At 40.3% G+C, this 25,601-nt stretch overlaps 3 protein-coding genes across 3 annotated transcripts in view; 1 reads left to right on the top strand and 2 right to left on the bottom strand.

Annotated features, from left to right (window-relative positions):
- Nucleotides 1–1,504, bottom strand: part of afg1lb (AFG1 like ATPase b) — a 29,409-nt gene extending 27,905 nt beyond the window's left edge. Inside the window, exons 1-2 of the mRNA XM_044377365.1 lie at nucleotides 1,352–1,504; nucleotides 779–1,104 (exon numbers count right to left, since the gene is read on the bottom strand). Of these exons, the coding sequence (XP_044233300.1) occupies nucleotides 779–1,104; nucleotides 1,352–1,481 (456 nt within the window). The 5' untranslated portion in view covers nucleotides 1,482–1,504. The remainder of the gene's footprint in view (nucleotides 1–778; nucleotides 1,105–1,351) is intronic.
- A 785-nt stretch (nucleotides 1,505–2,289) lies between these two features.
- snx3 (sorting nexin 3) lies at nucleotides 2,290–16,985 on the top strand. The gene is made up of 4 exons (XM_044329389.1): nucleotides 2,290–2,487; nucleotides 11,622–11,717; nucleotides 12,018–12,142; nucleotides 16,162–16,985. The coding sequence occupies exons 1-4, from the start codon at nucleotides 2,326–2,328 to the stop codon at nucleotides 16,265–16,267; spliced, it is 489 nt and encodes a 162-aa protein (XP_044185324.1). The 5' UTR covers nucleotides 2,290–2,325; the 3' UTR covers nucleotides 16,268–16,985.
- Nucleotides 16,694–25,233, bottom strand: nr2e1 (nuclear receptor subfamily 2, group E, member 1). Its single transcript, XM_044329388.1, has 9 exons — nucleotides 24,669–25,233; nucleotides 21,905–22,050; nucleotides 21,053–21,140; nucleotides 20,483–20,718; nucleotides 19,760–19,906; nucleotides 19,278–19,374; nucleotides 18,976–19,125; nucleotides 18,720–18,825; nucleotides 16,694–18,435 (listed from the first exon to the last, which is right to left on the bottom strand). Exons 1-9 carry the CDS (start codon nucleotides 24,727–24,729, stop codon nucleotides 18,273–18,275), a joined length of 1,194 nt encoding a protein of 397 aa, XP_044185323.1. The 5' UTR covers nucleotides 24,730–25,233; the 3' UTR covers nucleotides 16,694–18,272.
- Nucleotides 25,234–25,601: the final 368 nt, after the last annotated feature.

The raw sequence follows: 25,601 nt of genomic DNA, 5'->3' as shown, positions 1-25,601 counted from the left end.
TTCATGACAGCTAAAATACTTAAAGGACAGGTTCACAATTTTTCAAGTGTGTCTTAAAACAACAGTCAGGTGTCCATATGAACAGTGAAAGAGGTTTTCCTCACTGTAATCATTCCTCCTGTTCATACTGGCTATTAAAAGATCCCCTTCAAATGTGCTTTCAATCTAAGTGATGGGGGCCAAAATCCACAGTGTGTCCACACAGTCATTTTGTGCAAAAATGCATTTGAAAGTTTATCTGACGCTTATATGAGGCTTCAGCAGTCTGAGTTAGTCATATCAAGTGGATATCTGCCACATATACAGTCTTTTTAGCATCAAATTCCCTTTGTGTTTCCTCGACAGTGTTTCCCTGTTGAGCTGCAGTGAAAGTATAGTAACAAAAAGAGGCTAACATTGAAAGATATCTACTTGATTTGACTCATTTGGATGGCTGGAACTTCATATTAGCTTCAGATAAACTTTTGAATACATTTTTGCACAGAAGGAGGATTTTGGATTTTGGCCACCGTCACTTAAACTATAAGGGCATTATGAAGGGATTTTCTAATGGTCAGTATGAACAGGAGGAATGATTATTGCAAGAAAAACTTATTTCAATGTTTATTTGGGCACCTGACTATTGTTTTAAGACAGACAGACTTGAATTTGTGAACCCAGCCTTTAAAAGATACCTAAACAATGTTCATTGCAGAGATAAATTGTCATGTGAACAGAGTATTGTAGTGAGGAGTTTTGAGGACGAGGACATATGATGTCATTATAACGGCTCTTTTACCTTTTCAGCGGATGCATCGCCTTTATTTTCAGCTGTTGTAATGCAGGAGTCTTTCACTTTCTGCTGTTGACCACTGTCATCTTTTGAGTTTATTTTGGGTGGAGGTGGCATCAAGTAGATACTGTTGCTGTAGTTGTTAAGTGTCTGCTGCAGGTTAACCAGCTGCTGCAGCACATGTCGCTGCTGAGCATCGTCCCTCAGGGAGCCACGCTGAACGAGGCGATCGTAGTGTCCGACAGTTTTACTGGGGGGACAAAAATCTGCAGCTGGAGGCTCAGAGGAGCAGGATGATGTAGATGAACTGCTTCTCCTCCAGCTCGTGTAACCTGTATGCATTACACCAGACATAACAAGTATTAATCGTTACCCAATTCAGTAACAATTAAGCAGACAGTCTGTTGCATGTAATGAAACAATGTCTGAAAGAAACAGTAACTTATATATTATGGTACTATGTTATGTAGTGACGTAACCAGGTGTTCAAAGTTACCAAACATGTATCACCTCAGACAGACTGTAACACAATAAATATCACGCAGTCTTGAGCGCCAGAAAGACAGACAAACTCTTTACCTCTCACAGTGTTGCTGGATGCGAGACAGCTGATTTTCTTTGACGTCGGAACAGTGTCTTTAAGGAAACATGTTATTGAGCATCTAGCAGCTGCCGGAAGCCATGCTGGAAACAACGGGTACGCCGCCATGATGTTTCAAAATGGTACAACTTTATTGAGACTCATTTGACAAACAAGTCGCATGACAAAAGCATGAACGTGATGTAACCAAAGACTGCAAGACATAACTTAAGATTTTCTGAATGTATTTTATAGTATACAACACCATGTCTTAATTATTTAGGCTCGTAAACAACAAAAAATGTAGTGGATCCCCGTTTTTGTATGACTATATTTATCATTAGGTTGAAGTATTGTCGCTGGTCGCTTAGTAAGTACAGCTTTTTTGTACAGTTTTTTTTTTTTTTTTTAAATCAATTAATTTTGTGCATTAAATTCTGAACATTTACAGTTGAATGTCAGATCACACGTGTTCCTACATTTTGACAACAGTTCCTTTAAAAAATTACGTGTGATTGTTCTGGATAATACCAAATGAGATGGACACATTTATGTCTGTGCTATTATGAAGCGAATAAAGTGGCCGCTGGCGGGTTGTAAACAAACCGAGCAGCAGGTGGCCCGGACAGAGTCAGCTGAACCTCAGCTGATCGGAAGTGCCACTCGCAGTTTTCAAGTTGGCGACAATAAGAGACGGAACAATACCGGAACTTGTGAGATTGGCCTTGAACATAAAAGTCATTGATTAGATTTTTTTATGTGTGTGGAAGGAAAAGTCGCGTAGATACGTAACTTAATTGATATATAGTGTTATTAAATGCAATTCCCCCACTAAAACTCCATGATAGTTTGTAATACGTGGACAAAACGTTGGTCAAATTATTATTATCAATTATTTTGAAGGTTCGTGCCGGAATGTACATATGTGTATTCTGGTTAATTTGACAGTAGCTGCTAGAAGGACGGGGGAGAAATGGCTGATACCATAGCTGATACAAGAAGGCTTTTTACTAAGCCTCAAAACCTGAATGACGCTTATGGACCCCCGAGTAATTTTCTGGAGATTGATGTGAGCAACCCTGAGACCATCGGGGTCGGCAGGGGCAGATATACCACGTATGAAGTCAGACTGAAGGTGAGCCCTGAACTATCAAACGCTAATGACGTTAGCTTTCAAGCTAGAGACCTGGCGTAGGCTAACATATTTTCTGTGGTCAGAGGAAGATATGACCTCTTGACAGCAGGATTGGCACAGTCGAAATGACGTGTATATAATCACAAAGTCGATATTTAAAAGCGTGAATGACTATGTATGGGGAGCAAGGCGCTTTTCGCCAAATGAGGTAGCTAGCCTACGCTCGTCAGAACTAAGCTAGCTAACACTGGTTAGCTATCTGACATTATATTAACGAGTTAGTTGCGGATATTAACTGGAAAGTTTTCTGGTTTAATGTCGATTAATACGTTTTCGAGAGCTTCTGGCAACGTTAGTACAGTAAGCCAGCGATAAATGTTTACTTAAACGTTGACAGGCATATTGTCAAGAGGCTGGAATTTGTTTACATTAGCCTCAAGTGTTTTTTCCACTGTGTCGTGACAGTGCAGCTGTTTCACACAAGAGCAATAACTACACATGAATTAGGATTATATAACATCTGCAAGAAAATGTCACCAAATAAGCCCTCAAAATAAGTGAAAGCCTTTCTGAACAGTTCAGAGTTTAACTTCCAGCCACACCCCGTTTTCTTACTGCAAAGAGTAGATAACAGCATTGGTCACACTTAATGACCAGACTGACGTGAAGGTAGGATTGTATGACCAAGTGCTAATCTCTGTCCTTCCATTTACTGTTGGCTGACTTGACAGATTATTCATGTTATTCTCCAGTATCAGGCCAAAGGGGAACAAAACTCAGCAAGTCAGCTTCTCTTGAACTGTAGACAGGATGCATCATACTCTCTGATCATGTCCAGCCTTGCCCACCCCCCCCCCCCATGACATATTTCCTTCCTCCTACTCTACTGAAGAACGTGCAGGGGAGAACAAATGCTTTTCTTCTCAGAGAAGCTCATGTAATTCATTGGTAAACTAGCTGAGAAATGGTCTAAAAAGTGTGTGTATTTTATCATGTAATCTAAATACATATGAAATGTGTCAGACTATTGGCTTAAACTGTCCCGACATTTTTCAGTATTGAGTAATCACTTCAGTGAGGAGAGTAACGGTTAACCACTACGAGCTATTGCAAAACACAGATTCTGAATCATATGTACTTTCATCTGTCACAGACACACAACTCAAAGTTGAGGCCTAAATAGCATTAAAATCTTATAAAATGCTTTTGAACAGTGTCAGCACTGTTACTTAATTAATTAGCACATTGTATTTATTTATGAAATTATTGACAAAAACATATTGGCAAAATGCCAACTCAAGGTCCATTTACTTGCTTGTAGCTTTTGACCATATCACACAGTCTTCATCAGCAGATGGAGTTTGCTCAGTTGTCATGGAACTGTTAGACGTGCAAGCTGTCCATGTCAAGCTCAACTTTTAAGACAAACCAGATGAGAAGACTTAGTGGTGCTCAGAATTAAGAGTTAATCAAGAGTTATTGAATATTTACAGTTCCACGATAACTAAAGAAACTTTGAACTTGAAGGTTGAAAACGACAGAATAAGCAATTTAGTTAATGAATTGCCAAGCTTTATTTAGACACTGTTGATGTGTTTAAAGGTCTTGATCCAATATGTAGACCCAACAGCAAGATGATTTGGGTTAGTTTACAGGGCAGAACCAGTGAGCCAACACAAACACCAGGCAAAGTTTGAATTGTTTTTCTTAAAGATGGGATTATTTTCAAGATGTGACACAAGTTGAAGTTTTTTAAAAGAAATTTATGTGTCTTTTTTCATGACATCTGTCACCACATACAATTTTGTATAAATTGAGCCATTCAGGACTATTGTATGCATTTTTAATGTGCAGGCTGCGGGTCCGAAATTGTCATGCAGTCAGCAGGCTTATCTGATTGCCTCGTCTCTTATCTCTGAATTGTCATTTCAGTTGACTGACACCCCTGTAGTTAGTGGCCTGGAGCATTTAGATTGGTTAACAGCCCTAAAGTATTTATAGTTTCTCTTTACCTTAAAGAAAGGGTGAGGGAAGAGAAGCCGTCTCCAGGCATTAGCGTTGAATATAGGGCTACTGTACTTGATTAGCGTGTAATAATTAGCATATGCGTGTAATCAGCATTATTGTGCACCTCATAGCCCTGTGTGACCCTGCTTTGCATAAGACCACAGAAGAAGCGGCGCATCCCTCACTTCTCAACAAATGTGGTGTCAACTTTGCTTTGCTACTCTCCTTCTCCTTTCTTCAGCTTTCTTTAGAAGCATTTTACTCCATCTCCAGCATGTTAAGAGTGTTAGCCACAATGCCTCGGCCTGGAATGCATAGCGTTTGCTTTTCTTTTTTTTTTTGTCTACATCTTGCTTATGATATTTAGAACTACTTTAATTTTTATTATCTAATTATTCTGTACAGTTTCAGGTTATAGCTCATTCTCTTGTCTCCTGTTCTCGTTGTCCACCGCTTTCCACCCGAAATCAAGAGAGAGCCCTTGTGGCCGCACTGAGAGAGTCTGCCTAATCCCCTCATTGAGAGAAGAGAAGAATGAAACAGGCCAGGGTGTGGGGGAGGCTGGAGCATTTACTCCCCATCCTTATCCACCCCCCCAACCCATGGTAGGGCAGAAAGCCACCCCCTCACCAGCCTTCACCCTGTTGCCCACTTATCCCATTTCACTCCCAGCTGTGTGCAGTCAGTCGCCTAGTTCATAGTGCGGTTACCATACTCCTTATGATAACTATATAGGCTGAATGGATGGTTGACTGCATGGTGTAAACACCAGAGCAAGAGCTCATTCTTACTATAAAATTATTAAGTTCACCCTGAAGTAAAGCGAGTGTCGGCTTTTTTCATTTGTCTGAATGTTCTCAAAGTTAGTGGTATAAGGACTGGATTATCCTGTGAGAAGCCAACCGGTTGCACTGGCTGTGAGACAGGATGTATAGTCACTTGTTGACATTCTGGCTTACATTTGTTTTTAAAGTCAATGGGATCAGTCTACTTCTTTCAGTCAGGTTTTTAAAGAAGTGAAAGCTGAGTTCATAGTGAAAGAAGGCGGATATCTCATTTTGCCTGAGTGGACTTGTAATGTCGAGAGTCGCGTTGAAACAATCGATTTTTTTTTTTCTCTCATCTAAATCCCTTCGATTTTAAGTGTAGTTGAAATCTGAAATGCCATATAGAAGCAGTATAAACGCTCGTAGGTTTGTTGATTATGTTCTTTCCTCTTCTTTTTGCCTCTGCACATGTTTTTTTATGTTCCTAATGGACAGAGTTGTAGCTGAGTCCTATCATATCACCTTAATGTCTTCTTGGTTGTTGCTGGTTTGAGAGGATCCCCTTAAGCAGTAGAGTGTATTTGTTTGGACCTCAGCAAACAGGGGGTTGGAGTTGGTGTGTATGTGTGTGTGTGTGTATGTGTGTGTGTGTGGGGGGGGGGGGGGGGGGGGGGTAGTTGGGTATTACCAAAATTTCTTGTCTTTAGTTGGTTCCCATCTCATCCAGAGAGCACATTCAGGGAAGCGAACTTTGGGATCTCACTTTGTTTATGGATAGGAGTACATAAAAGGCCTCTTATAGCTCTGTCTCTCACTCTCACTCAGTCTTCTACCCCTCCTCTTCTCTACTCCCATAGCTTCTCCCTCTCTCTTTCTTTCTCTTTTCCATTTGGGCATCGGGGCGGGGGCCTTTGGTCATTAATAAAATGGGGAGAGATGGAGAGTGGGTGTGTATGTGTGTGTGAGGTGGGGGGGGGGGGCTTGTCAGGCACAGTCAAGTGTAATCCAAAGTCTACAGCATCCTCTTCGACAACTATTTTAATGGAAATAGGGAACATATTGTATCAAGGCTACCATATCCTACTTGAAATGACAGTATCAAAAGTGGGAGTTGATACTATGGCAACAAAGCAGCTTTTTGCCAGCTAGGCGAGTCGGAGAGAGGGTAGGCTGTCAGGCCGCAGGGGCCGGCAAGCGAGGGAACGAGTGAGAGAGTACATGGAGAGGCGAGAGCGAAAGACCCATAGCCCCAAAGCTTTTGTTCCCTGTCTCTTTTTTTCCCCATTTTGGAATATGATGCAACGAGATGGTATTATGTTGCAATTTTTAATGCTATTATTCTGAGAGGGGTAGTATATGGGAGGGATAAGAAGGGGGCATGAGGGAGGTTTAGGATGCGCACTCTCAAACTTGACTTAATCCATCCTGCTAAAAGCTAATGCATGGTGCCCTTGAACTATTCTCTCAGGAGATGAGTGATCTTTGTCCCCTCTCTCCCTCTTTCTCTGTCTCGCTGTTTTTAAGGGTTCTAGCTCTTTTCAACCCATTTTCAATGAGCCTAAGGTATTGTGTTCCACACATTATGAATAACATGCTCTTCCTATGGAGCGTAGATTGCACCTTGTGCACTCATAATGGAAAGTGAAGCTTGTAGGGTCTACTTTGAAGAAGGTGCACCTAGCTTTATGCTCTTTCTTTTTGAAAATATAGTATCCTCTCTTTTATACCTGCTCTTAATATATCCATTAATTCCTCATATGTGTGTTTATTTGCCTTTTAAGTTTGGGAGATTTTTGTCCCCCTTCTGCAAACTTTAGTTTCTTTCACCTTCCTTTCTTTCCTCTCTTACCTTTTTTATTCTGTCCCTTTTAGAAAGTGAGAGGAGCAAAGTGTGCCTTTTAGACAATTAATGAAATGCTAAGACTCGGCTGGGTGTGGGCCGGTCCCATGTCCCAATCACTGCAAGGGCCAGTAAGTTGAGACACCCGGGCCCTAACCTCTAACCAGCCGTGAAGAGAACAGAGGCAAGGGAAACCTGATCTTTGACTCCCGGAGCTCCCACGCACCACCTTCTGTGTGTGTGTGTGTGTCTGTGTGTGAGAGAGAGAGAGAGGGTGAGTGAGTGAGACCTCTCATTTTTCAGTTCTGTCATTTTCGTTCCTCCCCTTGTCCTGCAAGGCCAATCTCTTAATCACAGGGTTCGAGAGGGTGAGAGGATTGAAAGGCCAGGTGACTTTCTTTCCTTACACTCTCACCGCGAGCTTCATTGTCTCGAGATGAGCGGTGCAGGTTGGACTGTGTGTGTGTGTACAAACAGGCTCGAATGCTTCAGGCTATTATATTTACATTGTTAACTGTGTGACTGGTCAAATCTTTATTCTTAACACCTGTGCATGCATACTTCGTGTACGTCAGTGTGTGCTTGCGCGTGGTTAAGTGTTTTCTGTGTGCACATGATGGGATTAGAGTCACGGCGGTGGCAGATTACCTGTAACTGTGATCTGTTGTGGTGGGGATTAACTTTGCGGAGCTCCATGCTGTGAGGTAACATGACGCAGCGGGGACAGACCACGGTGAGTGGGAGAGTGGAGTTAATGCTAGAGCACTGGGGCGATAAAGCTAAGATAATCCACTTCTCCTGTGACCTGAGAAAGAGGAGGAGTGAGGGGCTCATTGACAACTTCACCTGGAGAGAACTTGAAATAAGTGGGGAAGGAAAGTTTTAAGGGCTGGTGAGTCACATAAAAACTCAGTGGGAAAGAGGGAGTGGCAGTGACTCAGTGTGTTTATATGAGCTCATTTGAGTATAAGGCAATACTCATAGTGATGCTACTGTCATCTCAACCAGGTTATTTCACCCTCATTAATATCTGTAAGTGTGACTTTACTAAACAGAGCCGTTGCTATCATTAATCTTAAAGAATGAGTTTGGTTTCTTTTGGTGTTTCAAAACTGCAGGCGCCACTAAGGTCACAGAAAGAACTGCATGCAGAAATGGTTTGTTCGTTTAAAAAAAAAGAACTGCAAGGATAATGTTGGTGAAACAAAACAGAACTGGTGTCACTGGTGTGAGAGAGAAACAGCGTTCATGTTCATACTAACACTAGAAGTATGAGGCTTAGTTCTCTGACAGATTTAAAAATCAGGTTGCAATGAACACAAGGCTCTTAAATCAGAAATCTATAAACTAAAAGATAAGAACATAACAGTTCAGACATTTTTAAGGATACAGGATATTATTAAGATTTTATAAGTGGAACAAGCTCATCTCTCTTTCCCATGCACACACAAACAATACTTTATCTTTAACTGAAATATCCCTCCAACTCAGTTGTAGATGTGGTAGTTAGAGGATATTTCCAGATCTGCTCCAGTCTGCTCATTGAGTGGTGATGTTCAATCAAGATACTCGTAAACAGTTGCAAACAATTAGTTTACAATTGATAAATGTCTGTGAGGAGTTTGGGAGGTGAAATTAAACATAGTAAACAAACGTCGCTATTTGATATGTTCTTCCAGAGTTGGCTTGAAGCTACTTTTCATCTGCGGTTCCTTGGTATGTCATGTTTAAAACATAAAACACAGTGATGTAACAACACCAAATGAACAGGCAGACACATGATACAATCATTAAATGTAAATGAGAGTGGTAGAGCTGCAACTAATGATTATTTTCATTATTTCGATTAATCTGCAGATTATTTTCTCTTTCTTTCTTTTTTTTAATTGATTCTCCTATAAAACAGTGAAAAACATCCATCAAACACCAAAAAGTCTTAGGTACATAAATGATCAAACTATCACACAACTTCTAAACTCCTACAAATCAAATCATCTAAACACCTTAATGAAATAATATTAGTAAAATTATCTTATAAAAGGAAAAGAGATCAGTCCGTCACTTGAAGAAACAACTCACACAGGAAGTCTTAAGTGTTTAAAAAAAAATTGTTCCATCTACTCAAGTACAATTATCGTTTGCATCAGTAGGACATTAAATCACAGTCATGTCGGCAGCTCTCGTTTTCATTATTAAATAGAGAGTTAGAGTTTCTCATCTGGATCCTTTAATTTTGAAGACTGAGGAGACGACTGAGCAAAGAGGGAAGAAAACCAGTGCCTGTGTTTTCCCCCTTTGAAACACCATAAGAGGAGTCTCAAGGGCAGAAAATCTGACTTATTATCGCAGTGCAAAGGAAATATAGAGGAAAAAACACTGAAAGAGGGAGAGACCATGAGGGCTAAAAGACCACTCCTGCTCTCCCTCCTCCTCAATTAGTCATGCACAGAGCAGATGAAGCTCCCAACCTCCCCAGTTTTTCTGCTCTTCCTTTATGACCCCCCCCCCCCCCCACACCCTCCCCCATCTCCCCTCCCCACAACCACCACCACCACCTCCCCCTTTTCCTTTTCGGTCAGCCATTTACTCAGCCTTCTAGTTAACTTTCCATCCCCTTTACTGCACACAGTCATAATTGTCTTCTCATCGATCAGTCTGCTGCTCACACTGTATTCACCTACTTGCTCAATTGCTTTGCTCTTGTGATTCCTTCTTCCATGAATTCTGACCTTCTGTGAATGCGGCCTGCCAATGAAATGCTCATTCACTCCCTCCTTCTTTGTACATTGTCATGGGATGGCCATGTGCTGTCAGGACTAGTGAAGAGGTTTGGCATTGTGCTGTAATATGCTGTTTGCTTCAGTGTTCTGTCAATGTCGAAACATCTCCCCTTTTCAATACGAAATTCACTCTCAAGTGCTTGTCAACAGCAACTTAGAATTATGCACACATCTGTGCATCGGCGTACATGAACACAAAAAAAAATGGCAAAGCATTCTGAGTGCGACAGACCTTGGTGAGCAAAACATAAGTGAACTTTTTTTTCTTTCCTGGAGGCCAGTTTCAATTCTCCTTTTCATTACGGTTCAATTTCAAGGAGTCTTTTTGTTTTTTTTGTTTTTTCATCCTTTTTTTTTTTTACTTTTATTAAAATCACAGTAGAAAACACAAGGCTATGCCAAATCCAAAAGCAAAAAAGCCTTTCGCTCAAGTCCGCACATTCACTCCAAACCACTTTCTAGTAATAATATTTTTGCTATTCATACCATTACCACAGGAAGTAGGCCAGTGTACTTACCCCTGATTGGTTGGTTATTTTCTGTGTGTGTTTATATGGACATCTTAAATATGTTTTCCGGTCAACTTTGTATATAATAGTTTGGTAAAAATGTGATAATGCTGCCAGAATGTATAGGCTGTCTCATGATGCAAAGGTAAGCATCCATTATTTTATTATTTTGGGACACATTTTTGGCCATTATCACTTGCATAAAATACAAATACATTGCAAGGATGAGTGGCTAGAAAGACATTTATACACCATATACATACTGTTAGAGCTGAAACAGTTTGTCGCTTAATTGATCAACAAAAAATCTGCAACAGTTTTTGTAATTGATAAATCATTCAAGTCACGTATCAAAGCAAAAATGCCAAAAATTCTCCAGTTTTTCAGATGTGAAGATTTGCTGCTTTTCTTCTTGTTGATCAAACAAAATAAGCAATTAAAAGTTGAGATTAAATGAAAAATGCCTTTTAAACCCTTTTAGATCATATCCCCAGTCATATTGTGCACCTATTTAACAATATAACGCCAAAAAACAAATAAATCAATTTCTTTGTATTCTTATATCAAAATCCAATCATGTTTTCTTCCTGTAAAACAAAATATGACATGTGCTCATGTATGTAGGCTTGAACCAACCAATTTCAACCAATAATATGATATCCATCCATCAATCAGTCTTCAAGTTTTAGCACCACAGAGCGAAGATGCATTATGACACCTCCACTTTTCAATGTTCAAATCAAATTCCTCCCAACGTGACATCCCACCTGTCTGTCCCGATTCACTGGGAAATACATCACAATACGGAAATTAGATACTCTCAAAATGCTGTTGTATCTGGAATTTAAAGTCAGTTTGTGCTCTGGGTTATTTTTTCACAATTGTTAACCAAAAAAATAGTTTCTAAATTAGTTGGTACTAGTGAAAATAATCAATAGATACTGTTTATGATAAAGAGTGTGTACACATGCTTGATATGGGCTTTAAGGCACTGGCTAAACTGGAGTTCACAGAAAATTTTAACTCTACTTACTGAGCTTTACTTTTTGATACCATCACCTACCTGAAGTTTTCTCAAAGAAAATCCCAGTCTTTTCTTGACAAATGATTATGTCATTTATGTAACCACTGTAATACTTCAAGGACTATTCCTCAATGAATTCAAGGCATCTCGTAAAAGTGACACCTGTAACAGTTTGCCACCTGTGTGTGCGTGTATGTGTGTCCACAGACCAACCTACCCATCTTCAAGCTTAAGGAGTCTTGTGTACGGAGGCGATACAGTGACTTTGAGTGGCTCAGAGCAGAGCTGGAGAGGGAGAGCAAGGTGAGCAATCGAGGGTGAACTCGACACAAAGAAGCTCGAGTACTTGACTTATTAAATAAGAATACGACATTAAACACATTGATCATGCGTATGTGTTGTCTGTTCTGTCTCACTTTTAATGAAATCCATAAACCACCTGTTTTTTGGTACATAAAAAATGGTACATAAAAACATGATTACATTGTACATAAACACACTAATTTTTCTTAAAAACACTAAAGCACTAAAGCTCTTAATTCCTCTTTTAATGCCAGTTTAACTGCTGCTGTATGATTTTCTGTGGCCGCTCTTTTGTCTCAGGTGGTTGTCCCACCTCTCCCAGGAAAAGCTCTTTTCCGGCAGCTTCCGTTCAGAGGGGACGATGGGATATTTGATGACTCTTTCATTGAGGAGCGGAGACAGGGTCTGGAGCAGTTTCTCAACAAGTAAGCTCTACCACATCTTCTCAGATCTTCCGCTATTTGGCGGCGAGGTTAAAACAATTTATCCTTTCCCATTTTGTTCTTCGTTCGTCGCAACCGCTTACAGCTTCTACCTTCACAAGGTATTATTTTAAATCTCAAGAACAATATAACACTTTGTGCAATAAGTAGATTCAACTTTTTCACTTCTCTTCATATTGTTAACAAACTGAACCTGCAGAAACAGGCAGGTCTTTTTCTAACTATCCTCCTTAATTCTCTTTTATAATTATCTCGCAAAGGACAAGAACAACCAAAGAGGACTCAAGTGCGCACCCCCACAACATAATTTTTCCTACATTTGTTTTATTGTTGATGTGTAATTTATGATAATTGCAGCTCAAATTACAGCGCGTGGTTGCATGGGATGGTGTGTGCACCTCTGCTTATTTTTGATCCAGCATGTCCTCATTTTCAGCTGCGGAACAATAAAAGTTACAGTGCGATTGTAATTATTTGCTTTGATTGCAGACTTGGCCATTATCTTTGTTTCATGTGCAAATGCATCAATGTTTCCTGTTTGAATATTAAGTGTGCAAAGACAGTTGAGAAAATTAAAATCCATAAATATGTTTTTTAAAGACGATGAGAATGTGTTGGTAATTAAGATTTTTTTCCCCCCTCTTGCTTCCTATGAATGAAACACTGCTGTTGATCATATCATTGTTCAGACTTAATACTGGCCGATGTGGCTGGCAGCATTGTTTAATCTGTGATTGAGAGCATTGTGAAGAGGAAATCATTTTGAATGGTAAACATGATTGTCGATGCGAAACAAATGAGGAGGAGAAGAGACAACTATCAGTTTTAGTCTAGTCAAACATAATTCATGCTTCAGGTAAAGAAGAAGGGCTTACATCCTCTCTTCAAAAAAGCAGGCAAGGCCTTGAGATTTGAAGATGCTTCTGACGCACCTTATCCTCGATGTCAACATTTCCAAAACATATTAAAAAAGGTTTGCTGGGAGCAAACTTGATCTTTCTGGTTATTGACCTGGTATTTGACCTGTGAAAGCCTCTCCTGGGCTGCGTAATTTGTCCGAAATATTTTCCATTAGAGGTTAAGATGCATGCATATGTACAATGTCATCATGTTGATCTATTCTTGCCAAATTTGCCGTTTATTTTACCGCTAATGTACCGGTCTCAGGTGCACTGGCTCGTTCTTGTTAAGCTCTTCTGCGTCATCTGAAGGGGCATTCAGGGAAAGCTTCATGTCAGAGTGGCTTCAGCAGGGCAAACATACAGTATTTTCTAGATGTAGTGATGGAATACTAGTAATAGTCATGATAAAGTACTGATTTATTCCTTCATCTATCCCTCAAGCTCTGATTTCATATGGTAGAGAGAGTTGCATTGTCAGAAAGTTAGATGTGTCATCTTTGCTTATTAACTGATTATTGAAGCCCTTACAGAAAGCTCTTGCGTATCCTTTACTCTGGGTTGATGGGCCTTTCCCTTCCACAAGATCTTAATCGACACTTGTGGCTTTTTTTTGGCTCAGAGGTGAGAAGAAAAAGCATTACTACTACTACAAGGTAATAAGAGCTTGTGGCCACCACCACAGATCTAAGAATTTGGCAAAATGTATAAGCCAATGAGTTTTTTTGTTGGTATTTTGTCAAATGAATGTCAAAAACTTGGATATAAGGGACAGTTATTATGTAGCTGACATAAATAGGCTTTATAGATTGTTGTATGTGTTTAACCATACGTGATATCTACAGCTGCAAGTCATTGTCATATAGTCTTACAAATTCAAAAATGTGTACCTCCACGTTCCCTAAATTCACACTACCTACTAATTCTGATGCTGGAAAACTGGCAAAATATAGTTTACTCACAACAGTCAGTATGCATACTGGCATATCTGGCAAATCTATAGCATTAAAACCTATCGTTTTTTTTTGCATTTAGTATTTTGTCTTTATTATAGTGACAGTAGAGAGATGGTAGGAAATGAGAGGAGAGAGAGGAAAAGAGAAATGGTGAACAACATGCAACAAAGGTTCCCAGTTGGACTCCAACTGGGAGCGTTGCGGTTCATGGTCAGTGCACCCTTGGCGGATGCCCCAAACTCTTGATTTTTAAGTGTGCTGTTGAGGGACACTATTCTCTCACAATGCATTGCAAAAGAAATGGAGAATATGCTCAAAGCTGGAATAAAATTCAAACATGATTGGTGATAATTGTAAAACTGCTCCAAGAACAGTTTGACTGACATCTGACGGTGCAAGTATTGCATCATTTCCAGTTAGTATAAATCAGTTAATGTTGTGTATACTAACTGCAAATACAGTATTCTATAAAGTATATGTTTATACTTTCTACAATTATTATGTTCTATCGAATTGGGACAAAAGATCTAAAAAAAAAGAAAAAAATGCCATTTCTATTTTTTTAAAGGATGTGAGGATTTAAAGTCTGTGTAAAGCAATAATACATATTTGTTCTGAGTTTGTCACACCACAGAAAAATGTGTAACCACCCAGCCAAATTTGAATGATTAAAAAAGTCAAGTCATAAAATTAGGTTTCACAATTGTGGAAAAATAAGCAGTATTCTCTGCTCTGAAACGCTGGGGGCGCAACCAACTGAGCAACCTCTTGGTTAACAACACTCATACCAAACTCCTGTATAAAAATAACAATTTAAAATAGGCCATGTTTGTAGGTGAAAGGCAAGCTGCATGGATGATATTTTACAAATAAAGTAATGTTAGCAGCCACTGTTTAACTTGGCACATATTTTGTAGGTAAAAGTGGACCATTGTATTAAGTTTGGTGCACTTAACGTTACTCAATTCTCTGCTGAAAAGTCCTTGGTGACTTCATTGTAGCCATCACCCTTGGACCAGTTGGCTCTCACGCCGTACTTTTTGGTGCTGCCCGGCAAATGCTCTCCCTCTGGCTGGGGACCTCCAGCCACACAGCTGGTGCTAAAGCCGAAGCCGCAGGCCGGCGCTGTATCCGTCCTCCCAGCTGAACAGTTGGTGCTGAAGCTGAAGCAGCTGGTGGCTCCACCCATCAATCGATGCTTCAGTTGGGTTTAAAATAACTCCTTGAGCACTACGTTGACTGAAAATGGCCCCATTCACCAGTATCAGTGTATTATCTGAGGTGAATCCCTGTTGTCTCCGATGAAAATTTGTATAACTACCCGGTATAAAAATAGTAACTATGAGTACAAGCACTCCAGTGTTTATATGGTGGGGGAGGCATCATGCTAGTAACCCTGATACATCATGAATCCACCATTTCAGGCCTGCCCAAAAAATCCTGAACACAGAAAAGTCGAAAAACAGTTGAACACTTAACACTAAGTCCACAATTCAGTCTGACATAGTTCAGTCTTTTCACGTTTTCAGCAGTTATTTTCTAACATTTTTAATGTTTGAAAAGAAATCTCTCATTTTCCTTCACAAGGACTTTAAGAGTATCCTATTTTGCATCATTTTTGCTTTATGTAACAGGATGACATTGGGCATACTGTAAATTTTCTTATAAATGCCTCTCAGCAACATCATGAAGTTGAGTGTGTTTATAGTGTCTTATAGGAGTGAAACATTGGAAGATGTTTGAGATGATTTTATTGTATCGGCTTTAGTTAGCTCATTAGAGTTTGCATTCATCAGCAGATCAAACCACGGAGATCTTAAATCTGAAAAATGTCACTTTTTTTAAAACTCCTTTCCATTTTTAATCATGTTTCATTTCTTCATCAGCTGTTAAATTGACACACACACATAGGTAGCAACTCTTAAATGCTCCCACATGCCTCCAACTCATGATTCCCAAACTTGTTTCTTGCAATTAGGTCACTTCCCTGCTAAATCTTCCCAGATTTCTTACCTTTATTTAGTCACATGCTTCTTGTAATCTCTGCTCCATCTGTCTGTCCATCATCTCTGTCTCCATGTCATATAGACTCTCTTTGAACAGTCAGTCAGGTTTCAAACCCGCCTTTTGCCCTTGTGTGTTTCAGAGTGGCCGGTCACCCACTAGCCCAGAATGAACGATGCCTGCACATGTTTCTACAGGACGAGTCTGTGGACAAGAACTACACCCCATCCAAAATCAGACAAGCTTGAAAGTAAAGATGGCTCTGCTTGGCCTGGTCTGGCTCGGCCCCGCTCAGCCTAGCTTGGCCCGACAACCCAAAGCTCTCTTCACTGCTCCAGTTTTCTCTCAGATAATAAACATTTCAATGATGACTTCCCTCCCCTCCCCGCCGCCCCCCAAATAATATTCTTCACTGCCTCTTTTAGTTTAATTAGTGACCCTGATCGGTGTTTGTTTTCACCTTCTAATTGGAGTCAAGAATGTTCGACACATAACTGTGGTTGAAAGTAATTTATAGTAATTTCTCTTTATGTCTGGAAATGCCACTAACATGGATATATTATGTATTTATCATTAGCTATGTCTTGAATATATTCATTTATATAGTATCATTGAATGAGCGTTCTATGTATGCAAAGCTCCTGTAAAGACCCACAGCGTTTTTCCATCATATATTCAATATTGGCATGTTGCAACTTAACACACACACACACACACACACACATTTGATGGGCCTTGACTTTCAAATCACACTTTGATCCTTTCTCTCTCTTCAAAAAGGAAGCATGTGTGTGTACATCAACCAGCACATGCCGAGTTATCACAATGATTTTCTAGAAAGAAAGAAGTAATTTACACAGAGGGAACTGCAGTATTTCTACAGGCTATATGCATTTTGAGATTTGTAAACTGCTGTGCCATTTTTGTTTATTTTGAAGGTTTTTCCAATAAAATAGATGAAATGTCCACATGCATAAGTACATTTGTTGAATTTGAGTGTGTGACCTGTCTAACATTACACACCAGATACTGCATGTTGCTGTTAGAAATGTCCAGTAATGTCAAAGTAAATGTGGATAAAGACTGACTAGATCTATTTTAGATTTATTATTCAATAAATACATAAACTGCCATCCCCATTACAAAGATGTTAAAGGCCTGTGGCTACTTAGTTTATTTAAACTGTCCTGAGTTTTCATTTAGAATACTTAAATGGAAATCATTTGAAATTATTCTTTACATTGATAACAAAATTTCCAAGGAGGGCAACATTTATGATTTACAAAGATGTGTACAAACAAGCTGTGTAGCTGCAGCTGGTAGTTTTATATCTGAGCTATATGTCTTTATTCTCTTGGTTACAACTAAATAGTTATAACTCCAAATATTTACAGCAAAGTAAAAACATCACAGGCCACAAAACGGTTCCAAGTGCTGAATATTATTTTATCCAGTGTTAGTGTCTAACTTCACAAAGTCGACCTAAACATTTTTAATGCTGCGCCTCGAACAGGACACACCAACACAAACAGGACAGTAACCACTTAAATACAGACACCATCTTCAGTTGAATGTAGTATTACAGTCAGGAGGCAATGCAAGCATGTCCTTTTTAAAAAGTCTTCCCCACCCTCCCTCAAAAAAAAAAAAAAAAAAAAAAAAAATTCTTCATAGAGTTGGCACCTCTTCTTTGTTGCCCCGTGCGTTTGGTTTCAGCACCGGATCTAGGGACAGCGACTCACATCCCTCCATTACGCATGCGTCATCTTTTTTTTCTTTTCTTTTTTTGGTTTCCTCCATTGGGATTGAACACAGCAATAAAAGATTGAATTGGTCGTCAAGCTCATTGGTCTCACAGACACTCGAAAAACTTTTGTAATATATAACATTTCTTTGTCAAATAACTGGCAGGTGCTCTCCAGAGTCTTTAGACTATATTTAAACACTGCAGGCCGCCCTCGCCCACACCAGAGATTGCAGTTTTTCCTCAAACATCATACAGGCAATTCTATAATGAGAGTTACAGGCTAATCCTTAACTAGAGCAACTGTTAACAGGCTACTTGGTGAATTCCGGCTGTTTTGCTGTCTTTCTTTCATTGGAGCGTAGGCCTAAATAGGTTGTGAGATTGTGCGCTCAGCAAAAAAATTCAACCCACGGTTACACCTGCTCTGATTTGACATTCTGTCCACTGCTGGGTGGGTCTCTGGGCCTTCAGCTCAAGTGTTTTCCATGCGGACAGATGGCGAGAACTCATATATCGCTGGATTTGTACATATCGGAGAGGAGCCTGGTGATGGGCACGTTGCCGATGGTCTTCTTGAAGAACACCTCCTCTATGGTGGACGGGCTGACCGAGCGGAGAGCAGGCAGCAGCAGGAGCAGCTTACCGAAGCGACACGGCTGAGTCGGGTACCTGAAACACATCACTCGGTGTCAAAAACAGGTTCTGTTTCCGGTGCTTTGTGATAATTACCTTGAGTCACTGTCAACGCAGCCAATTAGCGCACACCTGTGACAAATAGCTGCTAATTAAAAAACAGGTTCTTCTGTCGCACCTGTGCAAAATTACAGCATGGTACTGTGGCTTATTGCCTCATTAACTTTATAATGAATGTGACTGCTAATGGTAACCTGCTGGAGACGGCACAGCGTGTGCAAAGCGTGCATGATTGGTTAATAATGGATATGTAGTCTTACCTGGTGTGTATGTAACTGTTGAGAGTGAGCTGTGCCTCGTCTTGTAGCGCAGCGATGGCGCTAGCGTTACGGAAACTTCTTAACTCAGTGCCACCATGCGTAGGAACTGTAACACACAAGCAGGACATTCACTACTATTGAAATATAGGTGATGGTGTGATACATGAATAGCTTAGTAACCCGCTTGTAGAAATGATGGTTCCTCATATAAAGCCTTGTTCAGTTTAATGACAACACTGTAAAAAAAAATACTCACCAGCTTTGAATGTCACGATACATTTCAAACAGGCGAACTCTGTTGCATCAAGACGCATCTGTCTGAATCTGGTGACCACCTCTTGAAGCGCTTGTATCTCAGACATGATCTTATTCATCCGCTGAGACTCCGTGTTTTCAGTGTTCATCCCTGATGATAAATATGATGAAAACGTCATTTTTCAGGATAACACTGCAGCTGTATACAGTAACTGACTTTGCAACCACAAGTCACATCTGCAGCTCATGAGGTCTGCATAGTGGCCTGTATTCCGTTAAAGCTCACTCGTGCCTTTTACATACCAGAAACAGCGAGAAGGGTGGTGGAGTCCACAGGAATGGCCCACTGCGCAATGCCGAGAACAAATAATTCCCTCCAAGCGTCCTCCAACAGAATAAGCTGCAAAGAGGAATTGTTTCACTGTTTAACTCTATTCCATACACCACACTGAAGTAAATATTTCTTATACTTTAAGCCTTTTTAATCTTATAAAGCACTGAAACAACAGTAATCTGTGCGTAAAACGTGATGGATATGTATTTTTCCATATTGTGCACAGTTTGAAAGCTTTACGAAGTCCCAGCTTCATAACATCATTTGGCATCAAATATTTATATCAACTGTATTACTGATAACTATTATTGATAGTGGTAAATTGCTAGATGTGGGGTATCTTCTAATATACTTCCAAAATAAGGTTTTGGCAGCTTCTCTTCACTAAAATAGGCCCACAGGATAATGTAAATCTTTACAACTCTTCTTTAGTCAATCAGTCAAAATGTACCTGGTCAGATAAGGGGAGCGTGGAGAACGCGGGCACACTTTTTGCCCACTTGATGCTCATGAACAGGAGGCGCGCCGCCGATTCACACACAGACTCCGTCGCGACCTCGTAGAGGTACATGGGGGTGCCGTTGACTTCGTGGGGATACTGGAGGACAAAGTTTGAAGTGAGAGTGGTCATCATTTTCATCATTATTATTTGTTATAATGGAGCACAGTTCGGGATTATTGTGCACAACAAAGGTCAAATTCCAAGCCCCAGCACCTGGTTTTATAATTATTAGTGTTGCTTGTGGTGGATTTACAGTGAGAAATCTAATTGGCGGATTTGTGGCTCTTACAGGCTGCTAAATCAGGGCAAGAATTTCAACTTCTAACCCTTACGAAAAAAATGTAATCCTATAATAAGATTTGGAAAGGCTAATACAAATATCCACAGAGTATCATAAACTTTTGAGGAATTGCATATTCTGAAAATGGTACATTTATTTTTTTTAGATTGCATTAAATTCTGTAAATTACCGTGAAAAACTCTTAAGACTCACTATGCAGTACACGGAGTGATTTGATCAGTTTATGCATTCCTATAGGTATCTTAGAGGAATGTATGGAGATGTAGTTAAAATTACTAATAGGTCAAGAGGAGTTTATATGTAGTATCAGATTGAGAAAATTTGGGAAAAAACTATTTTTAAAAATCCCAATAAAGAGAACAAAACGGTACCTTCGGTGTAGGCTGTGCCAAACCCACGATGGCTTGTCTCTCTGGTGTGGTGGCGACTGTGCTCATCTCCAAGTTGTGAGGCTCCAGTTGTGTGACGGTGGTGAAGAAGGGAGGGCCGGGAAGAGAGGATCCCGGGAAATGGGTCGATGATCCGTTCACCTCTTTATGGCCCCGGAAATATAGGGCGACCTGTTTGCGGATGGTGGACGTCCGGGGCCCCCTCTCATGTTGGACGGCTGTGAAACGAGACAGCAGGGACACAGAGTAAAGGAATGAACTCTCACCAAAGATAACTGTTCCTAAAATTAATTAAGAACTCAAAGTGCACATTTTGTTTGTGTGAAGGAAAAATAATTGGCTCTAATGAGGTGTGTAATCGTGTCTCCATGGAGTATAAATAACATCCCCTCTAAAACAAGTAAAGAATATGTAATTATCAACATGTTACTTCTTTTGATGTTCGATTAAGAGCGTTAATACACTTTTCAATCCGAGCTGTCCACCTCGAATTCAAACACCACTGCATGGCGTGTCTATGGTCAAAGTGATAATTCAATTAAGCCCATTTACCGTCTTTATTCATGTTCACTTCCAGACACTTTTTCAAACGGCACGCTCGGCACTGGTTTCTGTGAGTTTTGTCTACAGGACAACCACCCTGTACGGAAACAGAGAGAGAGAGAGGAAAAGAAGAGAAAAAGCGTTACAGCTTCCGTTTGAATTAATCTCAGCTTGCACAACAGAAGGGCTTCTCGCTATTATCTTCCTGGGAGGCCAATCTCCAGGTGAAAGATCGTGCTATTATCGTGTAGTTATCGACCTGCTCCCCTGCGGCTCCAGTGCAGCCTCATCCCGGAGGATAAGTACTCTATCCCGCCCTCTGCTGCCTAAATCCTCGCCTTCGAGTCATCACATTAGATTGGATTACACCTGATATATTACAGCACACGGTGTTTAGCCTAATATTTAATGGTCCAGGCATGACACAATTAGGCTCAACAAGGGAGACTTAACACACCACCACAAGGGGAATCCAAATAGAATGTGCGCGTAAAGTGCGCATTCCGTGCGTAAAGCTATTCATGGTTTTTGGATGAGGACCAGTGACAAGTCACTTAAATCCTGTGTTTAATAACCAGAGCATGCAAACATGTCTCGGGACAAGTGCAGTAATAGCTGCTTAGTGACAAGATATTTAATAAATTATTTAATAAATGTGATAAATAACTGATTAGACTCAAATGACTGCACGTGGCTTCCCCTTTTCTTGCACCTCTAACTTACTTCATTCTTTCTGTAATACCATGAAAACTGACATGATTAAATGGGCCAACTCATAGTGAGTGCATTTTGCCACTTTAGGCCCATAAGAATATTAGTATAAAAAAACTAAAACTTGAATAAGATACTAGGAGGCCTCACCTGCGAGCCAGATTTACAGACGTAAGTCCTGTTTCTGCGGATGCTCCTCTTGAAGAATCCCGAGCAGCCGTCACAGGCGTAAACACCATAGTGTTTCCCTGAGCTGCGGTCACCGCACACTTTACATGGGATGTCCAGAATCCGACCTGGGAGAGGCCAAATTTAAATTAGATTCAATGCTCACTTAATTATTAAGTATTGGGAGGCACCTATAATTTAATACAATTTCGTGAAAAAATGTGATTATTGGATTGTGAATATTGAAGTCAAATTGCAAGGATAATTTTCCCAAATTGATGCCAAACTTGAGAAAATTGTTCCTTCACTGCGTTTTCAGAGTTTTGCAGTTTAGTTCTGTAATTCAGTGAAGTGAGTTTCACAGGTGTGCAGGTTACCTGCTTGAATTGGCACTGCATGTGGCCATAAGTGCCAAAAATGAACTCGTTTTAAATACACTGGACAAATCGTGCAACAAATGACGGATAAATGTTTTTGTCCGACAATACACACACACAAACACACACACTGGACAGCGCCCCGCGCCTCGTCCGACCATGGGAATTCACTGCGCACATTTCAAGAATAAAGTCCGGTGGGAAGCGTCATATCTGAGCTCTCTAAGACAATGCCTGAGGGCGCACAATGGAGACATTAGGGGAAAGTGTTAACTTAATGATTTTCCCCCATTGAACCTCGTCTGACTGCCTGGATCTCGACAAGCTGCCAACTCCCCTTCATAATGGGACTCGACAGCTGCTTTATCCCGCAGGTCTATAGGCCCCGGGATTAGGGAGTGACACTGCACCATGAGAATAATGCGCACCAACTCGTTTCACCAACTCAAATGAAGTGTATGTAAATCGACCCCGGTGTAGATGAAAAAATGTGATTTTTTTGTGTGTGAAGATTTTGTATTCAAATCTATGAAAAAGAAGTATATTTGTATGCATATGAGGGAGTCTTTTTTTTATTCTGGAGGGAAAAGCCGTCTATGTAATTACACTGACGTTTTGCCACCTGCTCATTGATTCACCAGTGACCCGTCAAAAAGGGTAGCATGGGAATAACTAGTCAGCAGCAAAAACAATGACTTCAGGAGAGAATTATAGGGCTTCAATTGCCAGATTATTAAGAATCAGGAGACCATACAGGCTTTTCAACTGTAGGCCACAGCCGTGTAATTGCCATACAGAGAGAACCAACTTTTCAGCATTTATGTCAGTTAAAAGTAAGCAAGAGTTAGCCTGTTAAGTCAACTTCTTATCACGAGAGTAATTAAACCTGCTGTATAATAACTTAGCCCATCTTTATTCTAGTCGTCGACAGGCCTGGTGAATTATGTATATAATTTTTACTTATAAAAATCACGGCTGTACTCATTGGAGTCATTTATTGATGAAATGATATTAAATAAATCAAATCTACGCACGTCAAGTTCATTTGCGCGCTCCCTGAAATAAAACATTTGAGCGTAATTCAATTAAAGATTACGAAAAGAGCCCCAAATTTCAACAAGTTAAGATCAAACAAATATAAAACTGTAGATTGCTGGGAGTCAATTAAATAAAAATGACGCACAATTTTGTATTTAACTTGCCGCTGTGGGGGTCCAATTCGTCCCCATTGTGTGGCGTAATTGCTAGAAGATATATGGCATATTCTATTAACGTAATCACCATCAAGACGAAAACCTGCTAAAAGAGGTGGAAATTCAGTTTTAGTGAGTGCAGGAAACGTTGCACTGACCACCCATAAAGCAGGTATGAACTTGAACGACGGTAGCTGCGCTGTTGTAGCGTTGAGTTGTTTTTTTAATTCTAATTTAAAAACGTGTTGGTTATCTATAGCAATGTGAGCGTCTTCTGCACGACAGAAGCAACACTTTTGAGATGAATAGCACATATTTGGATGTGGAAGAGGAAACAGAGGAGAAATTTCCTCTCTCTTTTCAAACAGAACAATAGCCTACTTTAGGCCTATATTATAATCTAAGTGTGATTTAATTTGAATTCATTACGAGGCCTAAGAGAGGGATAATTGCTAAGGTTGAGAAAAAAATGAACTAAGTCAAATGTAATTTAAACCATAAGAAAGTCTTTAATAATTTATTTTAAAATGAGTGAATACATTCATGATTAATAAAATTAATTGGAGTTTTTTTTTTAACGCGCGCAGACACAATCACGCATTTAAAGACAGATAAGAGCTGTTTATTTGGTTCATTTAAAAGAGTCGAGCAGCTGTACAGTAAGAGAAGTATCTCTTCCAGGAGCCTTAAAATCAAATTAACAGGAAATATCTGTCTGTTTGTTCCATCAGGCTGTTTTAAAGGCGTTATTGTAAATGAAATTACAGGCAACAAGTGGCATCAAGTGAGACTCTTTGAAGAGGGATATTCGGAAGGCGCATGGACACAGGTTATTTCTTTTACATTTCAAATGCGTGATCTACTTTACAAAATATGTTCCTGACGTCATGGATACAAGTTTATGCGGCTGAGCACTCAAGGGGGGAAAAAAGACTCGGACTACAGCTGTTCCCCATGGATCACTACTCACATTTTAAACCCATGAGGGAAAAACTGACTTGATTATTGAAAGTAGAACTCAGATGACATCAAGCCGTGTGAGTAACAGTGCAGCAGGTTTATGTAAACTTTAATTTTTACACTTCGTGCCAGAGTAAGGCCTTGTTGAGGTGTCTCTTTCTAACACACTGGGACTGCTCCGTGTTCTCCGTCAGGAAAGAGAAAAGAGAAACTTACTTGATTTGACATTCAGAATATCCAAACAGCCACTTGTTGATCCGGCGGGTTTGCTCATCATGGATACGCGACTTTATAATAAAGTGTGGTATGAAAAATGTCCTCTTTTTTAAGTCTTGGTGCCAAAAACAATCAAATTCGTGAAGCCGCAGCACTTTCCTTTAATTGTTTACCAGCAGCGATGAAATTGGCAAGTCAAAGCCCCGAGTTGCCCAAGTTGACAGAGTAGCTTTCTCCACGATCGACGACTCCAAAATCAAGACACACGGTAGCGCATCGTATCGGGGAACCTTTGAGACAGGACAGGGCTCCCTCCCCGACTTGCACTCTCTCTAGACGGGCGGAGATACTGGACCGAAGCCCCCAGGCGATAGCGACCGGTTAACGGCGACAGCAGCCGTGCAGCTCGGGGCGCAACAGCCGGTGCATAAAGTTGGAGTTGGGGAAAAACGCTGCCTGGAGCGCATCCGACAGAGTCACACCGGTAGGGGGAAAAAAAAAAGAAAAATCAATTTTCGGATGTTCTGACAGGTGAAAGCTCGTTAAAACCACGACACGATGTGACTTTCTGGTGCGAGTTCCCCAAATAAGCCTTGGTAATATTTATGAGAAGTGTCAGGGGGAGGCTGGAGGGTGGAGATCTCCACTTCCTTCATCCACTTGGCTTTCCACTCCAAACTCCAGCCTGACGTCACTGGCTGCGTGTGTGTGTGTGTGTCTGTGTGTATGTGCTTGTAAGTGATGTGAAGTGCCTTGCTCATGGATCCAGAGGCGCTGCAAACAAAACACGTGTTGCATGTATTTTTTTTATTATAATTTGCTTTATCTCCAAATTGATTTTTTTTTTCTCAGAATAAACACACACTAAAATATTTGCAGTAATCTCACGATGAACCTTAAACTAAGAAACACAATTTGAAAGAAAATGCAACA

This window comes from Thunnus albacares, chromosome 16 (assembly GCF_914725855.1).
Source record: "Thunnus albacares chromosome 16, fThuAlb1.1, whole genome shotgun sequence".
Lineage (NCBI taxonomy): Eukaryota > Metazoa > Chordata > Actinopteri > Scombriformes > Scombridae > Thunnus > Thunnus albacares.
Note: the sequence above shows the minus strand (reverse complement) of the source record. Positions and strands in the feature narration are given on the sequence as shown.